Here is a 22747-nt window from a genome sequence, read left to right on the forward strand (position 1 = left end):
GGTAAAAGAGTCACTTATGTGTGCACAATGTGTTGGGGGACAGAGGTTGAGCAATGCTTAATCTAACCTGGGGTGGGGGTGGGTAGGAGCAGGCAGGTAAGATTTCCTTAAGTTGAGTCTTAAGGAGCACAATTGTTCTTCACCATCCCCAGCCCTCTCTCCTCCTTCATAGTCCCACCCTACCTTCTCAGCTCATCAAAGACCCTCTAGTCAGCCCCCACCAGCCTGGGGATACCACGGCAGTCCTCACCCAGCAGACAGTGAAGTAATAATGTCTCCTGTTGTGGGGCTGATATATACCGACTTTAACCTGCCCCCACTTTGCTAATGTGTTCTTGTCACACTCACCCTCCACGCGGAACTCCATTCCCAGTCCCAACAAGCATTTTGGCACTGCTTCAGAGGTCCCCTGGCCTCAGCTTCTGGTTGGAAAAGTTCAGCCTTCACTGGAGTTGCAGGATGCAGCTTAGAGCCCTTACCCAGGGTAAGGCCCTGGGGCCTGCTCTTCACCTGACTGGTTTGCCAGCCCCTGCTGGGGTCACGGGGACCCTCAGGCTTTGAGCCAGGCAGTGGCATGAGTGCATTCCAGACTTGTCAGCTCCTGGCTGGTTATGCCCATTGGTGCTTTTCTGATGCACCTGGGTACCACCTAGGTGTAGCAGGGAGAGGACACAGTTTGCTTTTTACAGAATGACCTCAACACTGCAGTAGCATTTCTCAAGCATTTTTAAAGCCCATATCTACTTAAACAAAGAAATCTCACACCTCTAGTCTTCTGTCAAGATTTGAAAATGAAATGTATAGCTTATCTAAAAACAAATCCACGTAGTGGTGACTTCACTGTGTTTTCATCAGAAAATCTGCCCTCTGCTCTTTAACCCCTTTGAATATCACCACTCTCAGTAGAGAAGAATGGCTTTGAAAGGCACTGCTTGCTAGATCAGGATTTATTGATATTATTTAGAAAGTGATATCTTTCTAAATTATAAAAGGAAAAACTAAAAACTGGTAACTAAACCCTAAATACTTATTACAATTTAGGCTCTATTGGCCATATACTGCTGATAGTCACATAAAATCATACTTGATAGTGGTTACCAGATTTGGAGATTTCACCAACTAGTTAAATTTCAAAAATAATTTGGAACTCAACCAGGGTTGCACTAAATTTTTGCTTTCCCTAAGGAAGAACATGGGACCAGAGGGAAGCAATCTCTATAACCATCATTTCAAAACAGAAAGGTTATTATAATACCAACCAAGTGTGGAAGAACATAAAGACATTAAGGACTGACTTTGCCAAGATCAAGGATATCTTTTTAAATTTTCAAGTGTTGAAAAACATAATTACTTTTATAATGTCATGTTCCTTTTGTCTTTATTAGATACAAACTGTTAATCTGGGGGTTGACCACATACCAGAAAGCGGAGCTTGAGTGGCCAACCTGTTTGTGTACTTTGTTTTGTTCACAATCCATGGTCACAATCTACACGGGAATGCTCTCTAAAATGGAAAAGGCAATATTCCACGGGGCTATTTGTACTCAGTATGGATATTCTGGAAAACAGAAAAAAGCTGAATAATAGTAGCCACCTACCCCAAGCTACAAAAAAAAAAACCTAATAGTCCCAGATCAGTTGTCTGGCTAACAAGGGACTTCCTTGTGTAGTGAACGGGCTACCAGGCCTTTCAGGCTCAACTCAATGAGCTCCCTCTATGCAATGCCTCCATCAGTACTGGGGCACAGATCTTAATACTGTGTGTGATCAACCTGCACATTTAGGTCTATTTTACATGACCTGGAGGATGATATAGAATTTTTGGATCATTACAGACCTGTGTTCCATATATTGTTTGTCAAATCTATGATTTACTTGATGATAAACTCTTGGTCAGGAATACATCATATAATTTTAATACTGTTCTCATGGAAAATTATGACCAATTATTACCAACTCCTGAAAGATGTAATTTCCAGCAACATCTTGTAGTGATAAGCAAAGACTGCTACTCTGTTGCATACAGAAATGAGCCTGCATAAAGAGAACAGTGCAGAAGTTCTAATCAAGTCTGGTGTATTTAAGGTCCATGTTAGGAGACCTGAGGTTCTAATCCTAGTTCTGTTAATGTGGCCTTTGAGACTTCTGTGTCCTGATGATTTCCAAATGTTCTGAAGTTATATGACCCAAAGAAGTGAATGCATCAATGGCCGCCATGAAGTATCAGAAAGAGCAATACGAATGTTTGATACCCAGAGAAAAAAGAAGTTGTCCTAGAATCATAGTTCATAAAGAAAACTGCTCAGGAGAATACTCTGTCAGTCTAATAAGGATTGAAGTGAATAATCTGAGCGCATACTTTGGAGCTCCATGAAGTCACAGAAATCTAGTTTTGTGTTTTCAATCTCCAGGAGGTAGAAAAGATAAAAGATAGAAACCAAATGGGAAAGGACCACAAAGAATTCAGCGATGAAAGGAAAACAGGAGCCTACGACATGGTCAATCTATTCGGGATGAAAACATAAGGGTTTTTTTTTTCAATATATGAAGTTTATTGTCAAATTGGTTTCCATACAACACCCAGTGCTCATCCCAAAAGGTGCCCTCCTCAATGACCATCACCCACCCTCCCCTCCCTCCCACCCCCATCAACCCTCAGTTTGTTCTTAGTTTTTAAGAGTCTCTTATGCTTTTGCTCTCTCCCACTCTAACCTCCTTTTTTTTTTCCTTCCCCTCCCCGATGGGTTTCTGTTAAATTTCTCAGGATCCACCTAAGAGTGAAAACATATGGTATCTGTCTTTCTCTGTATGGCTTATTTCACTTAGCATCACACTCTCCAGTTCCATCCGGAAAACATAAGTTTTTAAAGCTAAGGAAGCTCTCACCTGCTTAAGGGATACAATTAAAAATAACCAGTAAAGAAACAAGTAATCAATAATTAAGAGTCAAACTACAGGGCTAGAAGAAGATGCAGATAGAAATAAAAAAAAGACAAAATTATCTCAAGTTTCAAAATAAAGTAGCAAAGAATTAAAGTCCTTGAGTTCTCAGGGGTTCACTTGTCAGAAATTTTCATCATGATCCACAGTTATTCATTTATATGATCAGATATGGTAAGGAATAGATAATTCTCAATCTAGAAATAAAAGGAAACTATCCAAAGTAAGATGAGCTAACTAAAAATAGATTGGCAAGTGAAGAATTGAAAGGGGAAGAGAAGGGCAAGTGATATAAAAGGAAAGTTTTTCTTAGAGGCTGATCCCAACCGGGCCTCTTTCTGACACTGACCCCAGGACTCAAAGGTTTGGCTCGTAGACTATACAGCATGCATAGTATGCACGCATGAAAAGGACAGCATCAACTGCCCCTCTATTCATAGAAGGTAGCTGGGAGAAATTGCTGAGGAATGGGAAGTGAAATTTTTAAATCCACAATTTAAAAAAATATTGATAATTTTCATACTTTTAGGGATTTTCATAGATGCTTTAGAAGGTAGGTCAGGGGCATCTGGGTGGCTCGGTGAGTTAAGCATCCTGACTCTTGATTTTGGCTCAGGTCATGACCTCATGACTTTTGAGATTGAGCCCAGCGTCAGGCTCTGTGCTGACAGTAAGGAGCCTGCCTGGATTCTCTCTTTCCCTCTCTCTCTCTCTGCCCCTCCCCTCCCCCAAATAAGAATAAACTCTTTTTTAAAAAAGGTGGATCATACAGATTTCCCTGGAATTACATTTTTTGTTGAGCAAAGTATTATTAAAGCAACTGTTTTTATTGCAGCTGCACAAATATATATCAAGACATAAAAGTGAAGCAATATAAATTAGAGGACCTCAGAGAAGTCTCAAAGAGTTCATAGTAGCCAGACCAAAAGGAGAGTCTAAAGGCAGCTTGGTTGGCCTGTCTCAGTTTTGCTGGTTCTCTTATGATAAACAAGTATAAAACAATACCAAAAAAAAAAAAAAAAAAAAAAACTACAGCAAAGAAACAAAGAAAAACCTTATCTGTGTAGTTCTGTTCACTTGAGTTTAATATTACCAGAACTCAGCAAGGTGTAGTGCAGAGATCCTGTGCATCTGAAGACTCTCCACCCGTAGTTGAACTCCTGAGCCACTGCTAGACCAGTTCCATGGCCAGGGAAGTTATCACACCTTTCTCAATATGACTATACACTTGTGAAGCAGGGTGGGTAATTCTTATCTCACAGGGTTTTTTGTGGTTAAGAGATATTTTAGATAAAACATCTGATGCACAGCAGATGTTTAAAAAAAAAAAAAACCAACAAACCACTAAAAACTGAGCTCCTGCTATTATTCAGAGCTCAACATCCAAGGCCCAGACCACACTCCCTAAATATAACCCTTGGTGTGGCCGACAACCCTTCTGGCTTTGATTAACTTCTTCTTTGGTAGTAGACTGCCACTTCAAGGTGATAAAATTCGCAGCTCTGACACCAAATAGACATTTTTGTTAAAAAAGAAAAAAAAAAACCTTTTGGCATCTGAGCACGATCAACGAGTGGAAGTTATCTAGGGGTGGCTGGGTGGCTTAGTCGGTTAAGTGTCCAGCTCTTAGTTTCAGCTCGGGTCATGATCTCATGGTTCGTGGGATCGAGCCCCACATCGGGCTCTGCACTGACAAACTGGAGCCTGCTTGGGATTCTCTCCCTCCCTCTGTCCCTCACCCACCCATGTTCTACCAACCCACCCCCATCAAAAATAAATAAACTTAAAAAAAAAGAGTGGATGTATCTAGAAATGTTCACTCTCCTACATTAGTTACTACATTATTTTTCTTCCCTTCTCAACCAATTATTTCTTGGGTCTGACAAACAATTTGGGAAGGACAAATGCTTCAGTAGAAAAATGAACAAAGCAGATGATTAGAGAAAGAAAAACTGTCGATAAATGTGAAAAGTGATATTAGAGATTCAAAATGTAAAATTAATACAAAGACATTTCTATTTGCCAAGTCATAAATGATTTTGTAAATTATAACACCCAGAAATGGCAAGGGGTTATCAGTGAAATTTCACCTTTGTTCATAGTTGGTGGAGTACCAGGTCATAGAAACTTTTGAGAGGACAATCCGAAATGTTTGTCTCAGGAGCCCTACAAATGTTTACATTCTTTGTGATTGTATTTCCACTTCCTCTTCATGAAATAATCAGGAAAACAAAATTTTACTTTAAATCTCCATTGTAGCTATTAATCACAAAAGTAAAAATTGGAAATAACCGAAATCTCCCTAAATCAAAATGTTTAATTTCGACAAAACATATGATGGCATAATATGCTGTTTTTAATAATATTCAAATAGAATGAAAATTGCTCACTGTAAATATTAAATTAAAAGTAGAATCTTTCAGGATATGATCTAAATTTACATACATATGCACAGAAATAAAGACTAGAGGGAAATAACATCTAAATATTAATAGTGATTTCCTCCGAAGTAAAAACTAAAGATGATTTTTCTATTTTTCAACTCCTTTCTCTAATCTGCTATAATGAACACATATCATTACTGTAATCAGATACTAACATCTTATTTTGTTAAAATCATGTCTTGCTCTGTGAAAGTATTTCATTCACAGGGATTCGTTTTGGAAATCATAGGGATATCTTCAGTTAGCAATTCTGCATAGGACTTTAAAATGCTGCTGGCGGAATCTGGTGAATGCCCACATGCCCTCTGCCATGTTACCCCACAGCGTACAGTAACTCTATTTTCCAGACCCAAAATTGGAATTCTGTGGTCTAAAAATAGGCTAACATATGCGAAAGCAGGGTTGTCCCTGAAAATTCAGGTACGTGATTATAACAGAATGACTCCCACTCAAGACTGAAAACTTACCTGATCCTGAAATGTAAACCAACAGATTTGCTAGCCTGATGATCTTTCCATAACTTGACACCTCGTCTTTAAATCTGTCTTGGAAGAGGGTCATAACAGGTATAATGACTCCCTGACTGTGTAGAAGACAATCAAGAAAATGCTGACTGCCCACTGTGTGCATGACACTGTACTGAACAAGAGACCCTCCAATCTAACTCAGCAAAATGAAGTTTGTTAATGCATTAATGAGCCCATGTATAGACTGCTGATGCATGCAAACTTCTCCATAAGCAAGTTTAATGCTATAGTAAACCAACAAAAAGAGCCCAAGCAGCCCATAAGTGCTCCCTCGTAGGTGATAAATGACCTTTCAAGTTGAACCAAATGCTTTCACCTAAAAGAGCAGGTGAGTAATGCTGCATTTACAATGGGCTTTATCTACGTATGGATGATGTCCCTTAGTTGCAATTTCCTTTGCTCAGAGAAGAAATCACTACTCCAGGCTAATGAATTAAACATAGCCTAATTTATCCTAATTTGATTTCATTTCTATCTGCTTTAAGCCATTTTACAGAGTGCGGATGATACACACAAAAACCGTTTAGACAGAAATCCCTTATTTACATAGAAGTTATATAACAAAAGCAAATCTATTATTTGTAATTTTAAAATGTTTTGTTCATATAACCGACCCTATAAGTGCATATGGTAAAAAAAAAAAAAAAATAGCATAGGAAGAATTAAAGAGTGACCCACCTCTCCACAGTCTCACTTCACAAAGGCAGTGTTATGTATTGTTGTTGCTGTTCTTTAGGACATTATCATAGGACATTAACTCTAAAAAATATACTGCTGCTCTTAATTAACCAATGTGAAACAGTATCAGCTGACTTCTTGATTTATGTAAGACTTCTTACTTCTCATACATGCTCTCCAATTTGGGGAGGAGGATCAGGCTTATTAAGATTTAATTTACATATAGTAACATTCATCCTTTTTAGTGTACAGTTTTATGGGTTTTGACAACTGCATTTCAATCATCCCTCCTTCCAGATTCCCTCATGTTCTCTTTTAGACAACTCCTCCTGCCACTCCAGCCCCCAGCAAGCAATGATACTTTTTGTTCCTGTATGTTTTCCTTCTCCAGAACATCAAATGAATGCAGCCCTTTGATTCTGGCTTCTTTCATTTGCTTCTTAAGACATTCATTCATGTTGTATACATCAGTAGTTCACTGAGCGGATATAAAACAGCTTGTTCATCCATTCATAAATTAAAAGCCCTGGGTTCCCCCACCTCCAGTTTCTGCTGATTAGGGATAAGCTTGTAATAAACCATACTCTATAGGTCTGTGTTGGAAATAAGTTTCATTTCTCTTTGCTAAATATCTAGAAGTGAAATTACTATACATGTTATGTAAAATATAAAAAGTGTTTTCTAAATTAGCTATCCTACTTTATATTCACCAGTAATGTGTGAGAGTTCTAGTTGCTTAGGATTCCTACAGACACTTGATATTGTCATCTTTGTTTTCTTTTTTTTTTTTTTTTCCTTTTGGTTGTTGTTTGGCTTTTATAGCCATTCAAATAGATATGCAGCAGCATGTTGCTATGGTTTTAATAAGGATTTCCTCAATGACGAATGGTACTGAGAAGTTTGGGTGCATTTATTTCCATTCATACATCTTCTTCAGATCTGTTGAACTCTTTAGCCCACTTCTTATTGGGTTGTCTTCTTATTATTGAGATTTGAGAATTCTTTATATATTCTGATTCAAGTGTTTCATCAAATACATGTTGTGCAAATATTCTCTCTAAGACAAGGCTGTGGGGCTTGTCTTTTCATTCTCTTAACAGCATCTTTCAAAAATATAAGTTTTTTATTTTAATGAAGTCCAATTTATCAAGATTTTCTTTTATGGATTGTGCTTTTTGTGCTTTCATATTAAGAAATGTTGCTTAGCCCAAGATCAAATTTTTCTTCTATGTTTTTTTTTAGAAGTTTTTATAGTTTTAGATTTTATTTTAGGTCCCTGATTCATTCTAATACTTGTAGATGTGCAAGGTGTATTTTGAGGTATTTTCTTTCTTGGATGTCTAATTATCCTATCATCATTTGCTGAAAAGACTATCCTTTTACCATAATATTGTCTTTGTACCTTAATTTAAAAAAAATCAATTGGCTACATAGGAATGGGTCTATTTCTGGTTTCTCTATTCTACTAATCAATGTGCCTCTGCTTTTGCCAAAAACGCACTTTCTTAATTATCGTAGATTTATAAGTCATCAAACAAGTTACTGTAAGCATGCCAACTTTGATCTTCTTTTTCAAAACTGATTTGGTTAGTTCTTTTGCCTTTCCATACAAATTTTAAAAACTTGTTGAAGTCAGCAAAAATCTCTGCTGGAATTTTAATTGGAACATTGAATGGGATTACATTGAGCCTATAAACCAAATTGGGGGATAACTGCCATATTAACAACATTCAGACTTTGATTCTGTGAATATACTATATCATCCATTTAGATTTCAAATATGTTTTATAGTTTTCAACATATACACCTTCTGTATATTTTCGTTAGATTTTTACCTAAGTATTTCATGGTTTTTAGGTGCTATTGTAAATACCTTCCTTTTTTTCCAATTTCTAATTTTCATTTGTTAGTATATATAAAATACAATTGACTTTTTATATTAACTGTGTATCTTGCAACCTTGAACTTGAACTAGTATTTATCAGTTCTAATCCCTTTTGGGGGAGATTCTTTGGTATTTTCTACATATAAAATAAAATCATCTGTGAATAAAGAAAATTTTACTTATTCCCACCCAATCCATATGCCTTTTACACATTTTTTTCTTAATGCATTGGCTAGGACTTCCAATGCAGCATTGATTAGAATTGGTAAGAGCAGATATCCTTTCCTTGTTTTCACTTGTAGTGAGAAGCATCCAGTCTTTTATAGGTAACGCTGATGTTAGCTATAAATTTTCTGAAGAAGCTCTTTTTTTTTTCTATTTTTAATTTTTTTTTTATTTATATATGAAATTTTGAAGAAGCTCTTTATTATGTTAAGGAAGTTCACTGCCATTTCTAGTTTGGTGAGAGTTTTTATCTAAGATGTTAAGTACTGTCATCCGGTTTTTATGTATCTATTGATATGATATTTTTTTTCTTTAGTTTTCTGACATGGTAAGTTGTAATATTAAATTTTTGAATGTTGAACCAGCCTTTCATTCCCAAAATAAACTCTACTTGAACAAGATGTATTATTATGTTATTTTCTGTTTATACTGTTAGATTTGATAATATTATATTGAAGATTTTTGCATCTTTATGAGAGATATTGGTCTGCAGTTTTCATCACTAAGATGTCTTTTCATAGTTTTGGTCTCAGTGTAACATTGGTCTTATAAAATGAGGTAAGTGTTCTCTCACTTCCATATTCTGAAAGAGTCTACAGAATAGACATTATTTCTTCCTAATTTTTAAAGCAATCTCTACACTCAGTGTGGGGTACTCTGAGATTAACAGTCACATGCTTTACCGACTAAGCCAGTCAGGTGCCTTCTTCCTAAAATTTTTTGACAGAATTTACCAGTAAATACATCTGGGATTAGTTTTCTTTAATAAAAGTTATCCAGGTTATCTATTATTTCTTGAGGGGCCATTGGTAGTTTGCACTTTTCAAAGAATTTGTTCATTTCCTAAATTTTCTAAGAATGGGCACAAATATATTTTGAAATATTTCCTAATTTTTATTTTTATGTATGTAGGATGTGTAATGATGCCCCCTCTTTCACTTTTTATATTGGTAATTTGGGTAGTTCCTCTTTTCGGTGGCAAATCTAGCTAGAGGTGAATCAATGTTATTGATCTTTTAAAAAAAGGTTTTGATATTCTTGGTTTTCTTTAATGTTTCTTGTTTTTTTTTTTTTAATTTTCAACTTCATTGACTTCACCTTACCTTTATTATTTTATTCCATCTGTTTGCTTTGAGTTCATTTGCTATCCCTATAAATTTCATTCTAATCACTGCTTTTGATGTATTTTATAATTTTTGAAAAGTTGTAGTTTCATTTTCCTTTAATTGAACATATTATCTAATTTTTTAAAACTTCTACTTTAATTCCCTACATATAACACCCAGTGCTAACTGACTTGGATGTAAATTAAAAAGTAAAAATAAATAATAAATACATAAATAAATACATAAATAAAACTAAAGTGGGTTGATGGAGGGAGTAGGGTGGGGGATAGGTTAGATGGGTGATGGGTATTAAAGAGGACACTTGTTGTGATGAGCACTGGATATTGTATGTAAGTGATAAATCACTGAATTCTATTCCTGAAACCAATATTACACAGTATGTTAACTAACTAAAATATAAATAATAAAAATAAACTAAAACTTAAAAAAAACCCTTCTACTTTAATCCATGAGTATTTAGACATTTGTTGCTTAATTTTGAAATATTTGGTAGTTTTCCAGATAAGTTCCTGTTGATTTCTAGTTTATTTCCATTATGTTCATAGAAAATATTCTATATACTTTTAATTCTTTTAAATTTATTAGGTTTGTTCTATGACCCACATTATGGTTTGTCTTGATTAACATTCTTCTAATACTTTATAAAATAATATATATTATCTTGCAGTTAGTTGGAATGTTAAATAAATGTCAATTAAGTCAAGTTGGTGTAAAGTGTTTCTCAAATCTTATATAAATCCTTACTAGTTTTTGGCTCCCTTATTCCATCAGTTATGAGAGAGGAATTTAAAGACTCAAAATATAATTATATACTTGTCTGTTTCTCCTTTGAGTTCTATCAATTGTTGTTTTATGCATTTGAAGCTCTATGATTAGGTGCATACGCATTTAAGATTATCACATCTTCTTGGTGAAGTAAGCCCTTTCTCATGGAATATCCACTGCAATATTCTATTTTCTGAAGTCCACTTTGTCTGTTATTAATATAGTCACTTTGGCTTTTTTATGATTTGTGCTTGCATGGTATAACTTTTTCTCATAATTCTACTTTTAATTTATTTGTGTCTTTATAGTTAAAGTGGATTTCTTATATTAAAAGTGAGTTTCTTAGAGCCAGCATATAGTTAGGTCTTGGGTTTTTTTTTCCCCCAATCTGATAATCTCATCTTTTTAATTGTTGTACTGAACCACTTACGTTTAATGTAACTATTGATATGGCTGAATTAAAATCTACCATTTTGCTAGTTGCTTTCTATTTATTCCACCTGTTTGGTGTCTTTGCCATTTTATCATGATAAGGACAAGAAGAAGACAATGGAAGAGTATGATAATAAGGTTCTTAGATTAAACTATGATCATTTAAAGATGGATATTACAAAACTTGGAGCAACCACTAAAAATAAAACAAAAAATTTAGCTTTTTTTTTTTTTTTTTTTTTTTTTTTTTCAACGTTTATTTATTTTTGGGACAGAGAGAGACAGAGCATGAACGGGGGAGGGGCAGAGAGAGAGGGAGACACAGAATCGGAAACAGGCTCCAGGCTCTGAGCCATCAGCCCAGAGCCTGACGCGGGGCTCGAACTCACGGACCGCGAGATCGTGACCTGGCTGAAGTCGGACGCTCAACCGACTGCGCCACCCAGGCGCCCCAAAAAATTTAGCTTTTAAACTAATAGTAGAAATAATACAGAATACTAACATTCTGTCAATTAAACCAAACAAAGGAAAAAAGGAATAAAGGGAGAGATATAAAAACAAGATGATATAGTTTTAAACACAACCATATTGATAAATACATTAAATGTATAAGGTCTAAATTCTCCAGTTAAAAAACAAGTATGTAAGATGAATAAAAAAGCAGGACCCAAGCATATGCACTCTTCAAGAAGCCCAATTTAGATATATGATGTATACACACACATAAATATATATACACGAGGGGCGCCTGGGTGGCGCAGTGGGTTAAGCGTCCGACTTCAGCCAGGTCACAATCTCGCGGTCCGTGAGTTCGAGCCCCGCGTCGGGCTCTGGGCTGATGGCTCGGAGCCTGGAGCCTGTTTCCGATTCTGTGTCTCCCTCTCTCTCTGCCCCTCCCCCGTTCATGCTCTGTCTCTCTCTGTCCCAAAAATAAATAAAAAAAAAAAAAGTTGAAAAAAATTTTTTTTAAAAAATAAAAAAAATATATATATATATACACGAGTATACATATATACAATGAAAGTTTAGAAAAAAAGGATGGCAAATCTATGATATGCAGGCACTCAGCCAAAGACAGTTGAAGTAGCTATATTAAAAGAGATATACAAATAGTAAGCATAAGAAAGCTGGGATAGCTATAATAGACTTTAAAGCAAAGAATATTACCACTGATAAAGATATGCCATAATAATAAATAACACCAGGGATAAAGTGGGAGATTTCCTAATGATCAACCTGCATTAAGAGTACATGACATGGGAGAACTGGACAGCAACATGCAGAAGGTTGAAACTAGACCACTTTCTCACACCATTCACAAAAATAAACTCAAAATGGATAAAGGACCTGAATGTGAGACAGGAAACCATCAAAACCCTAGAGGAGAAAGCAGGAAAAGACCTCTCTGACCTCAGCCGTAGCAATCTCTTACTCGACACATCCCCTAAGGCAAGGAAATTAAAAGCAAAAATGAATTACTGGGACCTTATGAAGATAAAAAGCTTCTGCACAGCAAAGCAAAGGAAACAACCAACGAAACTAAAAGGCAACCAACGGAATGGGAAAAGATATTTGCAAATGACATATCAGACAAAGGGCTAGTATCCAAAATCTATAAAGAGCTCACCAAACTCCACACCCGAAAAACAAATAACCCAGTGAAGAAATGGGCAGAAAACATGAATAGACACTTCTCTAAAGAAGACATCCGGATGGCCAACAGGCACATGAAAAGATGCTCAACGTCGCTCCTTATCAGGGAAATATAAATCAAAACCACACTCAGATATCACCTCACGCCAGTCAGAGTGGCCAAAATGAACAAATCAGGAGAATACAGATGCTGGAGAGGATGTGGAGAAACAGAAACCCTCTTGCACTGTTGGTGGGAATGCAAACTGGTACAGCCACTCTGGAAAACAGTGTGGAGGTTTCTCAGAAAATTAAAAATAGACCTACCCTATGACCCAGCAATAGCACTGCTAGGAATTTACCCAAGGGATACAGGAGTACGGATGCATAGGGACACTTGTACCTCAATGTTTATAGCAGCACTCTCAACAATAGCCAAATTATGGAAAGAGCCTAAATGTCCATCAACTGATGAATGGATAAAGAAATTGTGGTTTATATACACAATGGAGTACTACGCGGCAATGAGAAAGAACGAAATATGGCCCTTTGTAGCAACGTGGATGGAACTGGAGAGTGTGATGCTAAGTGAAATAAGCCATACAGAGAAAGACAGATACCATATGTGTTCACTCTTATGTGGATCCTGAGAAACTTAACAGAAACCCATGGGGAGGGGAAGGAAAAAAAAAAAAAAGAGGTTAGAGTGGAAGAGAGCCAAAGCATAAGAGACTCTTAAAAACTGAGAACAAACTGAGGGTTGATGGGGGGTGGGAGGGAGGGGAGGGTGGGTGATGGGTATTGAGGAGGGCACCTTTTGGGATGAGCACTGGGTGTTGTATGGAAACCAATTTGACAATCAATTTTATATATTGAAAAAAAAAGAGTACATGACAATCTTAATGCATATGTACCCATTAAAAAATTTTTCAAATACATGTGGCAAAAATAGAAAAATCTATTTTTCTAACAAATTCACACGTATGTTGAAGATGTCAACAATCCTCCCTCTGTAATTGATAAAACAAGACAGAAAATCAGTAAAGATATAGAAGACTTGAATAACACTATCAAGCAACTTGACCTAAATAACATTTATAGAACACCCCACCAAACAACAGCAGAATACAAATTATTTTCAAGTGCCTGTAGTACATTCCCTAGACCAGACACATGCTAGGCTCCAAAACAAATAGATAAAACCAGAAAAACTAAAATCATACAGATTATGTTCTCTCACCCCCAATGGATTTAAATTAGAAGTCAGTAACAAAAAATAACCTGAAAATCCCCAAAATATTTGGAAATTAAACAACAGATATCTAAATAACCCCCAGGTCCCAGAAAATCCTAAAGAAAAATAAAAAAAAATATTTTGAACTCAATAAAAATTAAAATACAACATAACATGATTTATGGATGAGCTAAAGCGCTTGCCAAGAAGGAAACTTAAAGCTTTAAATGCTTACATTAGAGGGGCACCTGGGTGGCTCAGTCAGTTAACAGTCCGAAATAGCTCAGCTCTTTCGGCTCAGGTCATGATCTCGGGGTTTCATGAGTTTGAGCCCACATTGCACTCCGTGCAATGACCATGCAAAGCCTGCTTTGGCTTCTTCCTCTCTCCCTCTCTCTCTGCCCCTCCCCTGCTCACACTGTCTTGGTCTTTCAAAAATAAATAATAAATAAATTAAAAAAAAAAAATAAATGGTTATATTAGAAACGAAGAATGATTTTCAGTGAATGATTTAAGAAAAGGTCATCAAACTAAGGCCAACTGGCTGGCTTATTTGTAAATAAAGCAACACATATTTGTTTATGTGCTGTCTATGGTTGCTTTTATACAAAAATGACTGAATTAAATTACAACAAAGACTGGGCCACAGGCCTAAAATATGTATTATATGACCCTTAAGGGAAAAGTTTGCCCACTGTTGATCTAGAATACCAACTGAAGAAGTTAGAATAAAAAAGAATACATTAAACTCAAAGTAGAGGAAGGAAATATGAAGTTAAGAGTTGGAAAAAAAAAAAAACCCTGAGAATCAAAAAAAAACAAAAGCTATTTATTTAAAGAATTTTAAAAACTTATTTAAAGAATTCAATAAAATTGATAAACTTCCAACTAGACTGATCAAAGTAAAAAGAAAGAAAACTCAAATTCTTGATTCATGAATATAAGAGAGGACAGCGTTATATATCCTATAGATATTAAAAATAAAAAAGAAATATTAGGAAAAATTTTATGAAAATGGCAATATCCAAAGCAGAGTTCAGTAAAAGCAATTCTAAAGGAGCATCTTCACTTTGATTTGGCACAATAAATCTTAGTACTTTTAAAGAGGTCTAGTTGTCTTAATGAAGTCAACTTTCTTCTCTGTGCAAAAGTAATACTTTTAATATAATGTAGTTAATTCATAGCTAGAGAATAGCTGTAGGAAAAAAAGATTTAAAAAGAAAAAGAGGTTCATTTAATTATGTATTTATTATCATGTAAGAAATGTTCTGCTATATTCTTTATTTAGTGTTTCAAATTTACAATGTATGATTATCTATTTCCTGGAAACATACACTACAGATTGTAAGTAGAATTTGGGTGAGAACAAGTCTCACTTTGATTATTAGAGCAGGCAAAATATTCACAGAGCAGATCTTTACCCTTGAAGAGCAACAATTGGGATGGAGGAAGAAAAATAAACATACTTTTAGGGGAGCAGGCCAGGAAAATGTCATCAGATGAAATCATGAGATGTGATGAGTTAATACTCTTTAATATATTTTGGCTCTGTTTTAAAACAATCTGGTTTCTTAAAGCTGTGTTCATCTGGATTACAACCCTCTGAGTTAACATCTCTTAGATAAGCATGTATTTATGAAACTACACATTTTGCATTAAAATGATCATTGTCCAGACCATAATGGGTTAGATTTCTTTCTTTATTTTTTCTTTTTTTGAGAGAGTGTGCACAAGCATGCAAATTGTGGAGGGGCAGAGTGGGAGGGAGAGAGGGAGAGAGAGAGAGAGAGAGAGAGAGAGAGAGAGAGAGAGAGAATCCTAAGCAGGCTCCAAGCTTGACCTGAGATCATGAACTGAACCAAAATCAAGAGTCTGACACTTAACTCACTGAGTCACCCAAACACCCCTGGGTTAGATTTATTTCTAATCCTATTTTTGACCACAGAGTACTTATTTCAGTCAATAATGGTGTTAAACAAAAAATTTACAAAGAAATCAATCAATATACAGAGATATGGCGTCTTTGTCTATCATTTTACCTTACCATGAGATAAGGAAGATAAAACAAATTAGAAGAAAATATATGTGTCTCACTTTCAAAACTAAAGCATCCTAATCATTTTTGTGATGTGAAAAGTTTAATGAAAAAGTAGATTGATCTAATTTAGGATCCTTAAGTCACTGGCAAATTTAAATTGTTTAAAAAAATAATAAGCCAAACTCTTGACTCATACTGAATGATTCACCCATGAGTTCTTGAGGGGATTAATTTAAAACAGTTCCAAAGAAACAGTATATTCACATATCTACTCTAAAACACAAAAGAGGACAACAGAAAAGGGAAGTTATTCTAGAGGAGAGAAAATGAAGAATCAGGACAGAGCAGAACCTTGTTAGCCTTGTTGGCCAATCACAGCAAGTGAATTCAAAAGCCACAGGATAAGGCAAGGGAGCATCTCCTCAGATATGGGGTGTTGGCTTCTATGGAAATAAAGTCTTCAAGTCTGTTTCACACTCCTACTCACCTCCTCCCTCCCTTTTACTTTTCACTGGATTCCTACGTGTGAGGAGTAGCGGTTTTACTGTCCCCATTCCAGAGAACCAAAAGGCACACGTGCTTTAGAGATCCAGCTTTCAAAGAACATGAAAGGCACAGGGTTCATGACCAAGGTCCTGTCTTCTACAGAGGTAATAAATGAGGGAAGGGCAGGACGTGCTTTCTAGTATAAGAGACCCAGCCACCTCTCTGCACAGACCCTCCATCTTTTCCTCCCTGAGCAACAGCCTCTGACATTATTGCCTGAAATGTATCAGAGGTGCCATGAAGGCTGGATTAATGTGAGGTAATAGAGACAGAGGTCCTCCGCTCCGGCAACCTGGCCTCACTTTGTAGGCGCAACAGCCTTTCGATCGTACTGTCGGGGGCCAGGATTCTGATGTACCACAACTCCCCTGTCCTTTACCCTTAGGTTGTTGAATTGTTAAAAGTTCTGAAAAGAGGAGTATATTAGAGTTCTGCTATGCAATTTGGGGAGGGTAACCAAAAAAGTTACTTTGCTTTATTTTGCCTCCCTTTTCTGGATATCACCCTTAGTAACCTCTCTTAGACTGGAGAGACGCACGGCTAAGACATGACAGTATTTGGGGATTCCCACGTCTCCTTAGGAAAAAATGGAAATTCTATATCACTTCTGAACATATCCCTTTATTATCTCAGTTTCTTAAACAATGTAAGGATAAAACTGGAGATCTGACCATCAGTTGTGAAAATTTAAAACATAGAAAATTTTAAACATAGAAAATTTACAAATTTAAAACAAAACAATTCAGAGGAGGCTTCCCAGATATAAATAAGGAAAAATACATAGTACATTTTTTGTGCTAGAATTTTTCCTTTTTTTCCTGTTTAGTTCTGTTTTCTATTTACATTTGGAAATTAACTCTCTTGTTTTATTATTTGTTAAACTCTTTATATACATGTGAACATATCCGTTTGAGTTTATTAACAATCCGTGCATAGAGTCGTGCATTATACATCACTTTCTTCTACAAATCTCAAAATGAAGCCAATACTAATCATTTAGTAGCAAGTCAAGACTTAGCTAATAGCAGAAACTAAACAGCCGCTAGGTGATATTAATGTATCCCTGCCCATTTCCCAAAGGTCTTGCAAATGACTCCTTTAGGAATCTGCTCTAAGACCTCAATCTGCCTCAGATTACCAGGTCCTGTGAGGCATACCGCCTCCCTAGCTCCGATTCTGTCCATTCTCCACTCTCCTTAACCTTCTCTTATCTACAATGAGAGATGCAAGTATGGCCAAGAAAAATACAACTGTATCTTGGCTACTGCTTGGAAGCACTTCCCCTAAAAGAGAAAAACATAGGAACACTTACTCAAAAAGCAACTACTCTAAAAATGCATCTGAAAATAACAATAACATTCAGAAGACCATGAATGTGGGCAAAACCAACTGCTTTCACACAACAATCATTTCCAGGGCATCTAGAGAGTTCTAACTTTTTCACAATCCTTTTGTGTAAAGATGAGGATTGTAAGATTAGGAAAAGCTGTCTCTCTCTGTCCACAGAGAAACAGTGGAGACATGCCATGCAAACCACTGGAAGTGACCGGAGATTCATAGAGGGATGGTGGCAGAGCTGGAATAGAAGTGGTAAGAGACAAATTCTAGAAAAGAGGTCTATACTTCCCTTTCTAATCTAACGGCTGGGAATATAGGTAGCAGAAGCCGTTTAGCTCACCACATTTCTTTTTAATGTTGGGTTGCTAGGTGAAAGTACAGAACGCCCAGTTAAATCAGAATGAAGTGGCAATTAATTTTTTCAAAGTTTATTCATTTATTTTGAGCTCGAGAGAGGGGGAGGGGCAGAGAGAGAGGGAGAGAGAGAATCCCAAGCGGGCCCTCCACTGTCAGCACAGACCCCAATGAAGGGCTCGAACTCACGAACCTTGATATCATGACTTGAGCTGAGACCAAGAGTAGGACACCTAATGGACTAAGCCACCCAGGCACCCCAAACAGCAATTAATTTTTAATATATGTATGTCCTCTGTCATACTTGTGTCATAATTATACAAAAATTATTTGTTGTTCTTCTAAAATTCAATTTAATTGGGTGTTCTGTGCTCTGCTAGATCTGCAACTCTATGTAATGTGTCTTTTAAAACTACCTATAAATACCCTTGGCCCTTGGTTTTTTAGCTTCAGCCTAGAATTGTGCCCTGAACCCCATACCCCAAAAAACCAGCTGTATCTCCATGTTAGTGTGTACTTGGCATTTTAAGCTCAATATGCCAAAACTGAGCTCCAGCTCTCTGCCACCAATCAACTCCATCCCTGCCCAGGGTGGGGGCTCAGCCGGCCCCACCCCACTTAAGGGTCTATTCCTCCATTGCTTGGATCGAACATTTGGTGTCAATCCCCATTCCTTTCTCACACCTTACATTTATTTTTGTAGGATGATAGCAAATCAAAGGAACTCTCTTTGATAACTTCTGTAAACGTGAGGCTAGATAACAGGTTGAGGCACTACAGTTAGTGAAGAAGTATGTCCCCGAGGACTTCTGCACAGAGATTCTCCTGAGCCAAAGAAGTCTTTTCCTTGGAACCAGAAGCCTCTTGTCACATGTGTGTCAACCAACCAGGAAATGATCCTGCCGAAAGAAGGGCAAAGGTGGAAAAGTCTTTTGCATTTACACATTCAGCCAGCCCAAGGATTTCACTTTCACTTCGGGCACAGCTTAAAATGTACAGAGCAAAAAAAAAAAAAAAAAAAAAAAAAAAAAATCTCCCTAACTGACCCCCTCCCCCAGGTTATTAAATGAAACGGTTATCTTTTCACTTTTATAGCACCAACATCTAGCTTACCCAACTCTTAATAATCCTTTCCCAACCAGCAGACCAAGGAATTTCATAAAATTAGTAGAGAAGGCAATGTCTAAAACCATCTATTATCCCAATCACAGCTTCAAACTTCAGAACCCCAGGATATTCCGTCCCAATCCTTTGTTTAGTACGCATGATAAATGTGAAGTCATGTCAGGTCTTTCTTACCAAATAACAAGGAACTCAGAAACTAAATACCTAGAGTAACTTGGAGGAGCCTAATTGTTTCGTCAGTCCAGACCAATAAATATTTTCTCTAAGTTTAACCAGCAGTTACCCTCTGAAATTCTCATCAAGGAGCAATGGTTTCTACCCCACTGCTAATGCTGACATGCCTCAGGTGATAGAGATACTGGGGAATAACAACCAAAGTAAAAAGGTGTTATTGGTTTATCAACGTCTTCAGATATTTAAAGTCCTAGGCCAGGCACTCCGCAGAGTCAACTTGGAAGGTGGTGTTTTCTGTCACCCAGCAATGTCATAGTGCCAACAGCAACCTCTCATATAACATGTCAACAATGACATGTACTGCAAAAATGAGCCTTAGGATGAACAATGTAATTTATAAAAGTGACTAGGTAAAAACAAAAAAACGATGTAGGTAACCACATGAGAAAACAATTTAAAAGATGAGATAAATTGGGGTGCCTGAGTGGCTCAGTCAGTTAAACGTCTGACTTTGGCTCAGGTCATGATCTTGAGGAATCTCAAGATCGAGCTCCACATCAGGCTCTGTGCTGACAGCTCCAAGCCTGGAGCCTGCTTCGGATTCTGTGTCTCCCTCTCTCTCTGCCCCTCCCCGGCTCATGCTCTGTCTGTCTCTCTCTCACTCTCTCAAAAATAAACATTAAAAAAAAGATGAAATAAATATACTACCTGACTCCCTCTACCAAATCATCAAAGATCTGTTTAAAAGTTAATATTCAAAAAAGTAGACAGCAATAGACATTGTTTCTGTGGGACACAAAGAAGGATAAAGTTCTCAAAAGAGACTTGAAAATTATTCCATTTTACACAGAAAAAGTTCAGTGTAAAATTTCAATTTTGATAAGTACTTTCCTACTATATTGACACATTATCTCCATATCAGGCATTTTTCTGAGCCTTCAGATTTTGAGGAAAAAGTCAAATTTGAATGATCTATTTTTTTTTTCTTTTTTGTACATTTCAATGTCAAAAGTCTCCATGCCTTTTAAAGAATATAGCATGGCATGTTTTCCTATATTGGTATGCCCAGGGTCTCTGAAATTTTCTAAAGATTCTGTCATATGACAAAATATACCTTTCAAGCTAGATAAAAAATAATTGAGTATTTTTTAAAATGTCTACAGCAAAGTTATTAGCTCCCTAAAATAAAAAGGGTTGTGCAGACAGCCTGTGGAGGCAATTTCACAGGTGTCTAGTCAAAACTGATATGTCGAAGGCTTTTTTCTTTCTTTCTTTCTTTCTTTCTTTCTTTCTTTCTTTCTTTCTTTCTTTCTTTCTCTTTTTTTTTATTTCTTGGAAATTCTATTAAATCTATCAAGAGTAGTTTGAGTATTCCAAGTTAGTGAAGTTTCCAATCATTTCTTATAAAGCCTTTCCCATTGTCAGTTTTCTTCCCATTGATGAATCTACTAACTCTGAATGCAAATATTTCACTTTATCCCATCATTTCCTGGACAGTCTCTAAGTGATGGCTGTGTCTCCTAAGAGGCTGTGCTTTTCCAAAGATAACTAAAATGCTTTAATCCTCATATATTATTAATTAATCAGTTCCAATAATCAATTTTCATTTGAATATTGTATTTAGTGATTCTCTCAGGACATCTGAAACACGAAATCTGCACATGACAGCAATCATACTATTCAAAACATTCCCCTGCACATGTCACTAAAAGGAAAACTACCCACCCTGGAGTATAGCTATTAATGTCAAACAGATTGTCATCTAGGAAAACAAAAATGCATCAGAATCAGCTTCGGACAAAATACAGCTCTACGGAAAAACACCAGGTTTTTGTGTGCAAATGTCTTAAATCTCTGATTGAAATGTTTGAAGAATGAGTTAGCAAGGAATCTGCCGCTGGTCTCCACAACCAAGGATAATGTTATAAGGAAAACAGTTTTAGAGTTAAAGGGTTTTTCATCACAGCACACTAGGATTTTAGCGAAGATGCATTTGCCCCAGTTTCTAGTAAACATTAGAAGAAACGTTGGTTTTTAGCTTGGGCCGAGGGCTCTATTTAGCCTATCAAGGCAGAGACCTGTTAAAAACGCTGGGGCGCTTGCCAGAATTTTTTTCCCCGGCAACTCTTAGTAAAGATCGTACCTCGAAAGCAATGTGCGTTGCAAACCACGCAGATTTAAGCTCCCTCTCCCGCCTACATCGCTTGGCACCAGCGGCTTTTGAGATATCCCTCGCCTCCTAAAACTCAGACCGAATCGCCACCACCATTCCCCACCGCTTCGCCACCACCATGCCACAATCCTTGCTCAGCTCTCCTAACCTCAGTACAGGGCTTTCCCGAAGCCCCCGTATACGGGGAACTCCTGGCGCCACTCAACTCCCAGCCCTCCGCACACCCACAGACACGCTCTCCTACTCCCTCCGCTGCAAACTACCCCCAAATTTGTCACCCACCTCACCCCTACTAGCCATACTCCCACGTCCCTCTCGCTTTTTCCTCTCCTCCTGGCGGCTTCGTCCCCAACACACCTGTCTACCCCTATGGTTACCAGCCGTCAGAGGTGCCCACGCTGCGCCCTATCCCGAGCCCCCTCAGTCCAGCTGGCTCTTCCCACTCCAGCGCTTCCCACTCCGGGAAGTCCAAGTGCTCGCAGCACCTTCTAGCCCACCCGCGTGCCCACCCGCAGGCCGCCCCAACCCCCACCCCCCCGACTCCCACCTCACGGGCGCGGGCGAAGGAGCGCCCGTCGTACCTGTCGAGAGCGCGGCGGCGGTGGTGAGCAGCAGGAGAGCCTGGCGGAGCGCCGCGCACAGCGCTCGGGTCATGGCCACCAGGCGGCCGCTCCGGGGCTTCGAGGTCCCAGAGCGGAGCTAGGCGGTCCGGGCAGCGCGGGCCGCTTTGAAGTTCCCGGGCCGCGGGAGGGAAGCACAGCCCGGCACCCTTTTGAAGAGCGCAGTTGGCTCTAATCCATGCGGGCGCTCCCCTCTCCAACCTCCCCCATCCCCCGCCCCAAGCGGCTGGCGGTGCGCGGCGCTCCTGCCACCGGCCCCGGCAGCAGGCTGCAAGGGGGGTGGAGGGGGACAGAGCCCGCCCCCGCTGCGCCTCCGCCCCCTGCGCCCTCTCGCAGCCGCCCGGGGCCTGGCGCGGCCGGCCAGGCGGGCAAAAGCCGCCAGAGCGCCAGGCAGTGAGACCGCCCAGAGCTGGGGGCTAGAAAAACGGTTGGGTGGCGCGGAACCCCCAGGACCCGATAGCTGGGAAAGGCGTTGGGACACGAGGCAGAG

General features: G+C 38.1%; 1 protein-coding gene across 2 annotated transcripts in view; it reads right to left on the reverse strand.

The window, feature by feature from the left end:
* ACVR1C (activin A receptor type 1C) overlaps nucleotides 1-22526 on the reverse strand; it is an 83738-nt gene extending 61212 nt beyond the window's left edge. Inside the window, exon 1 of one of the 2 annotated variants that reach the window (XM_025930837.2) lies at nucleotides 22219-22526. In XM_025930837.2, coding sequence (XP_025786622.2) covers nucleotides 22219-22291 — 73 coding nt within the window. In that variant the 5' untranslated portion in view covers nucleotides 22292-22526. The remainder of the gene's footprint in view (nucleotides 1-22218) is intronic. The other variant, XM_025930819.2, reaches the window with a different exon arrangement.
* Nucleotides 22527-22747: the final 221 nt, after the last annotated feature.

Source organism: Puma concolor, chromosome C1 (genome assembly GCF_028749965.1).
Source record: "Puma concolor isolate L17-30 chromosome C1, mPumCon1.1.hap2, whole genome shotgun sequence".
Taxonomy (NCBI): Eukaryota; Metazoa; Chordata; class Mammalia; order Carnivora; family Felidae; genus Puma; species Puma concolor.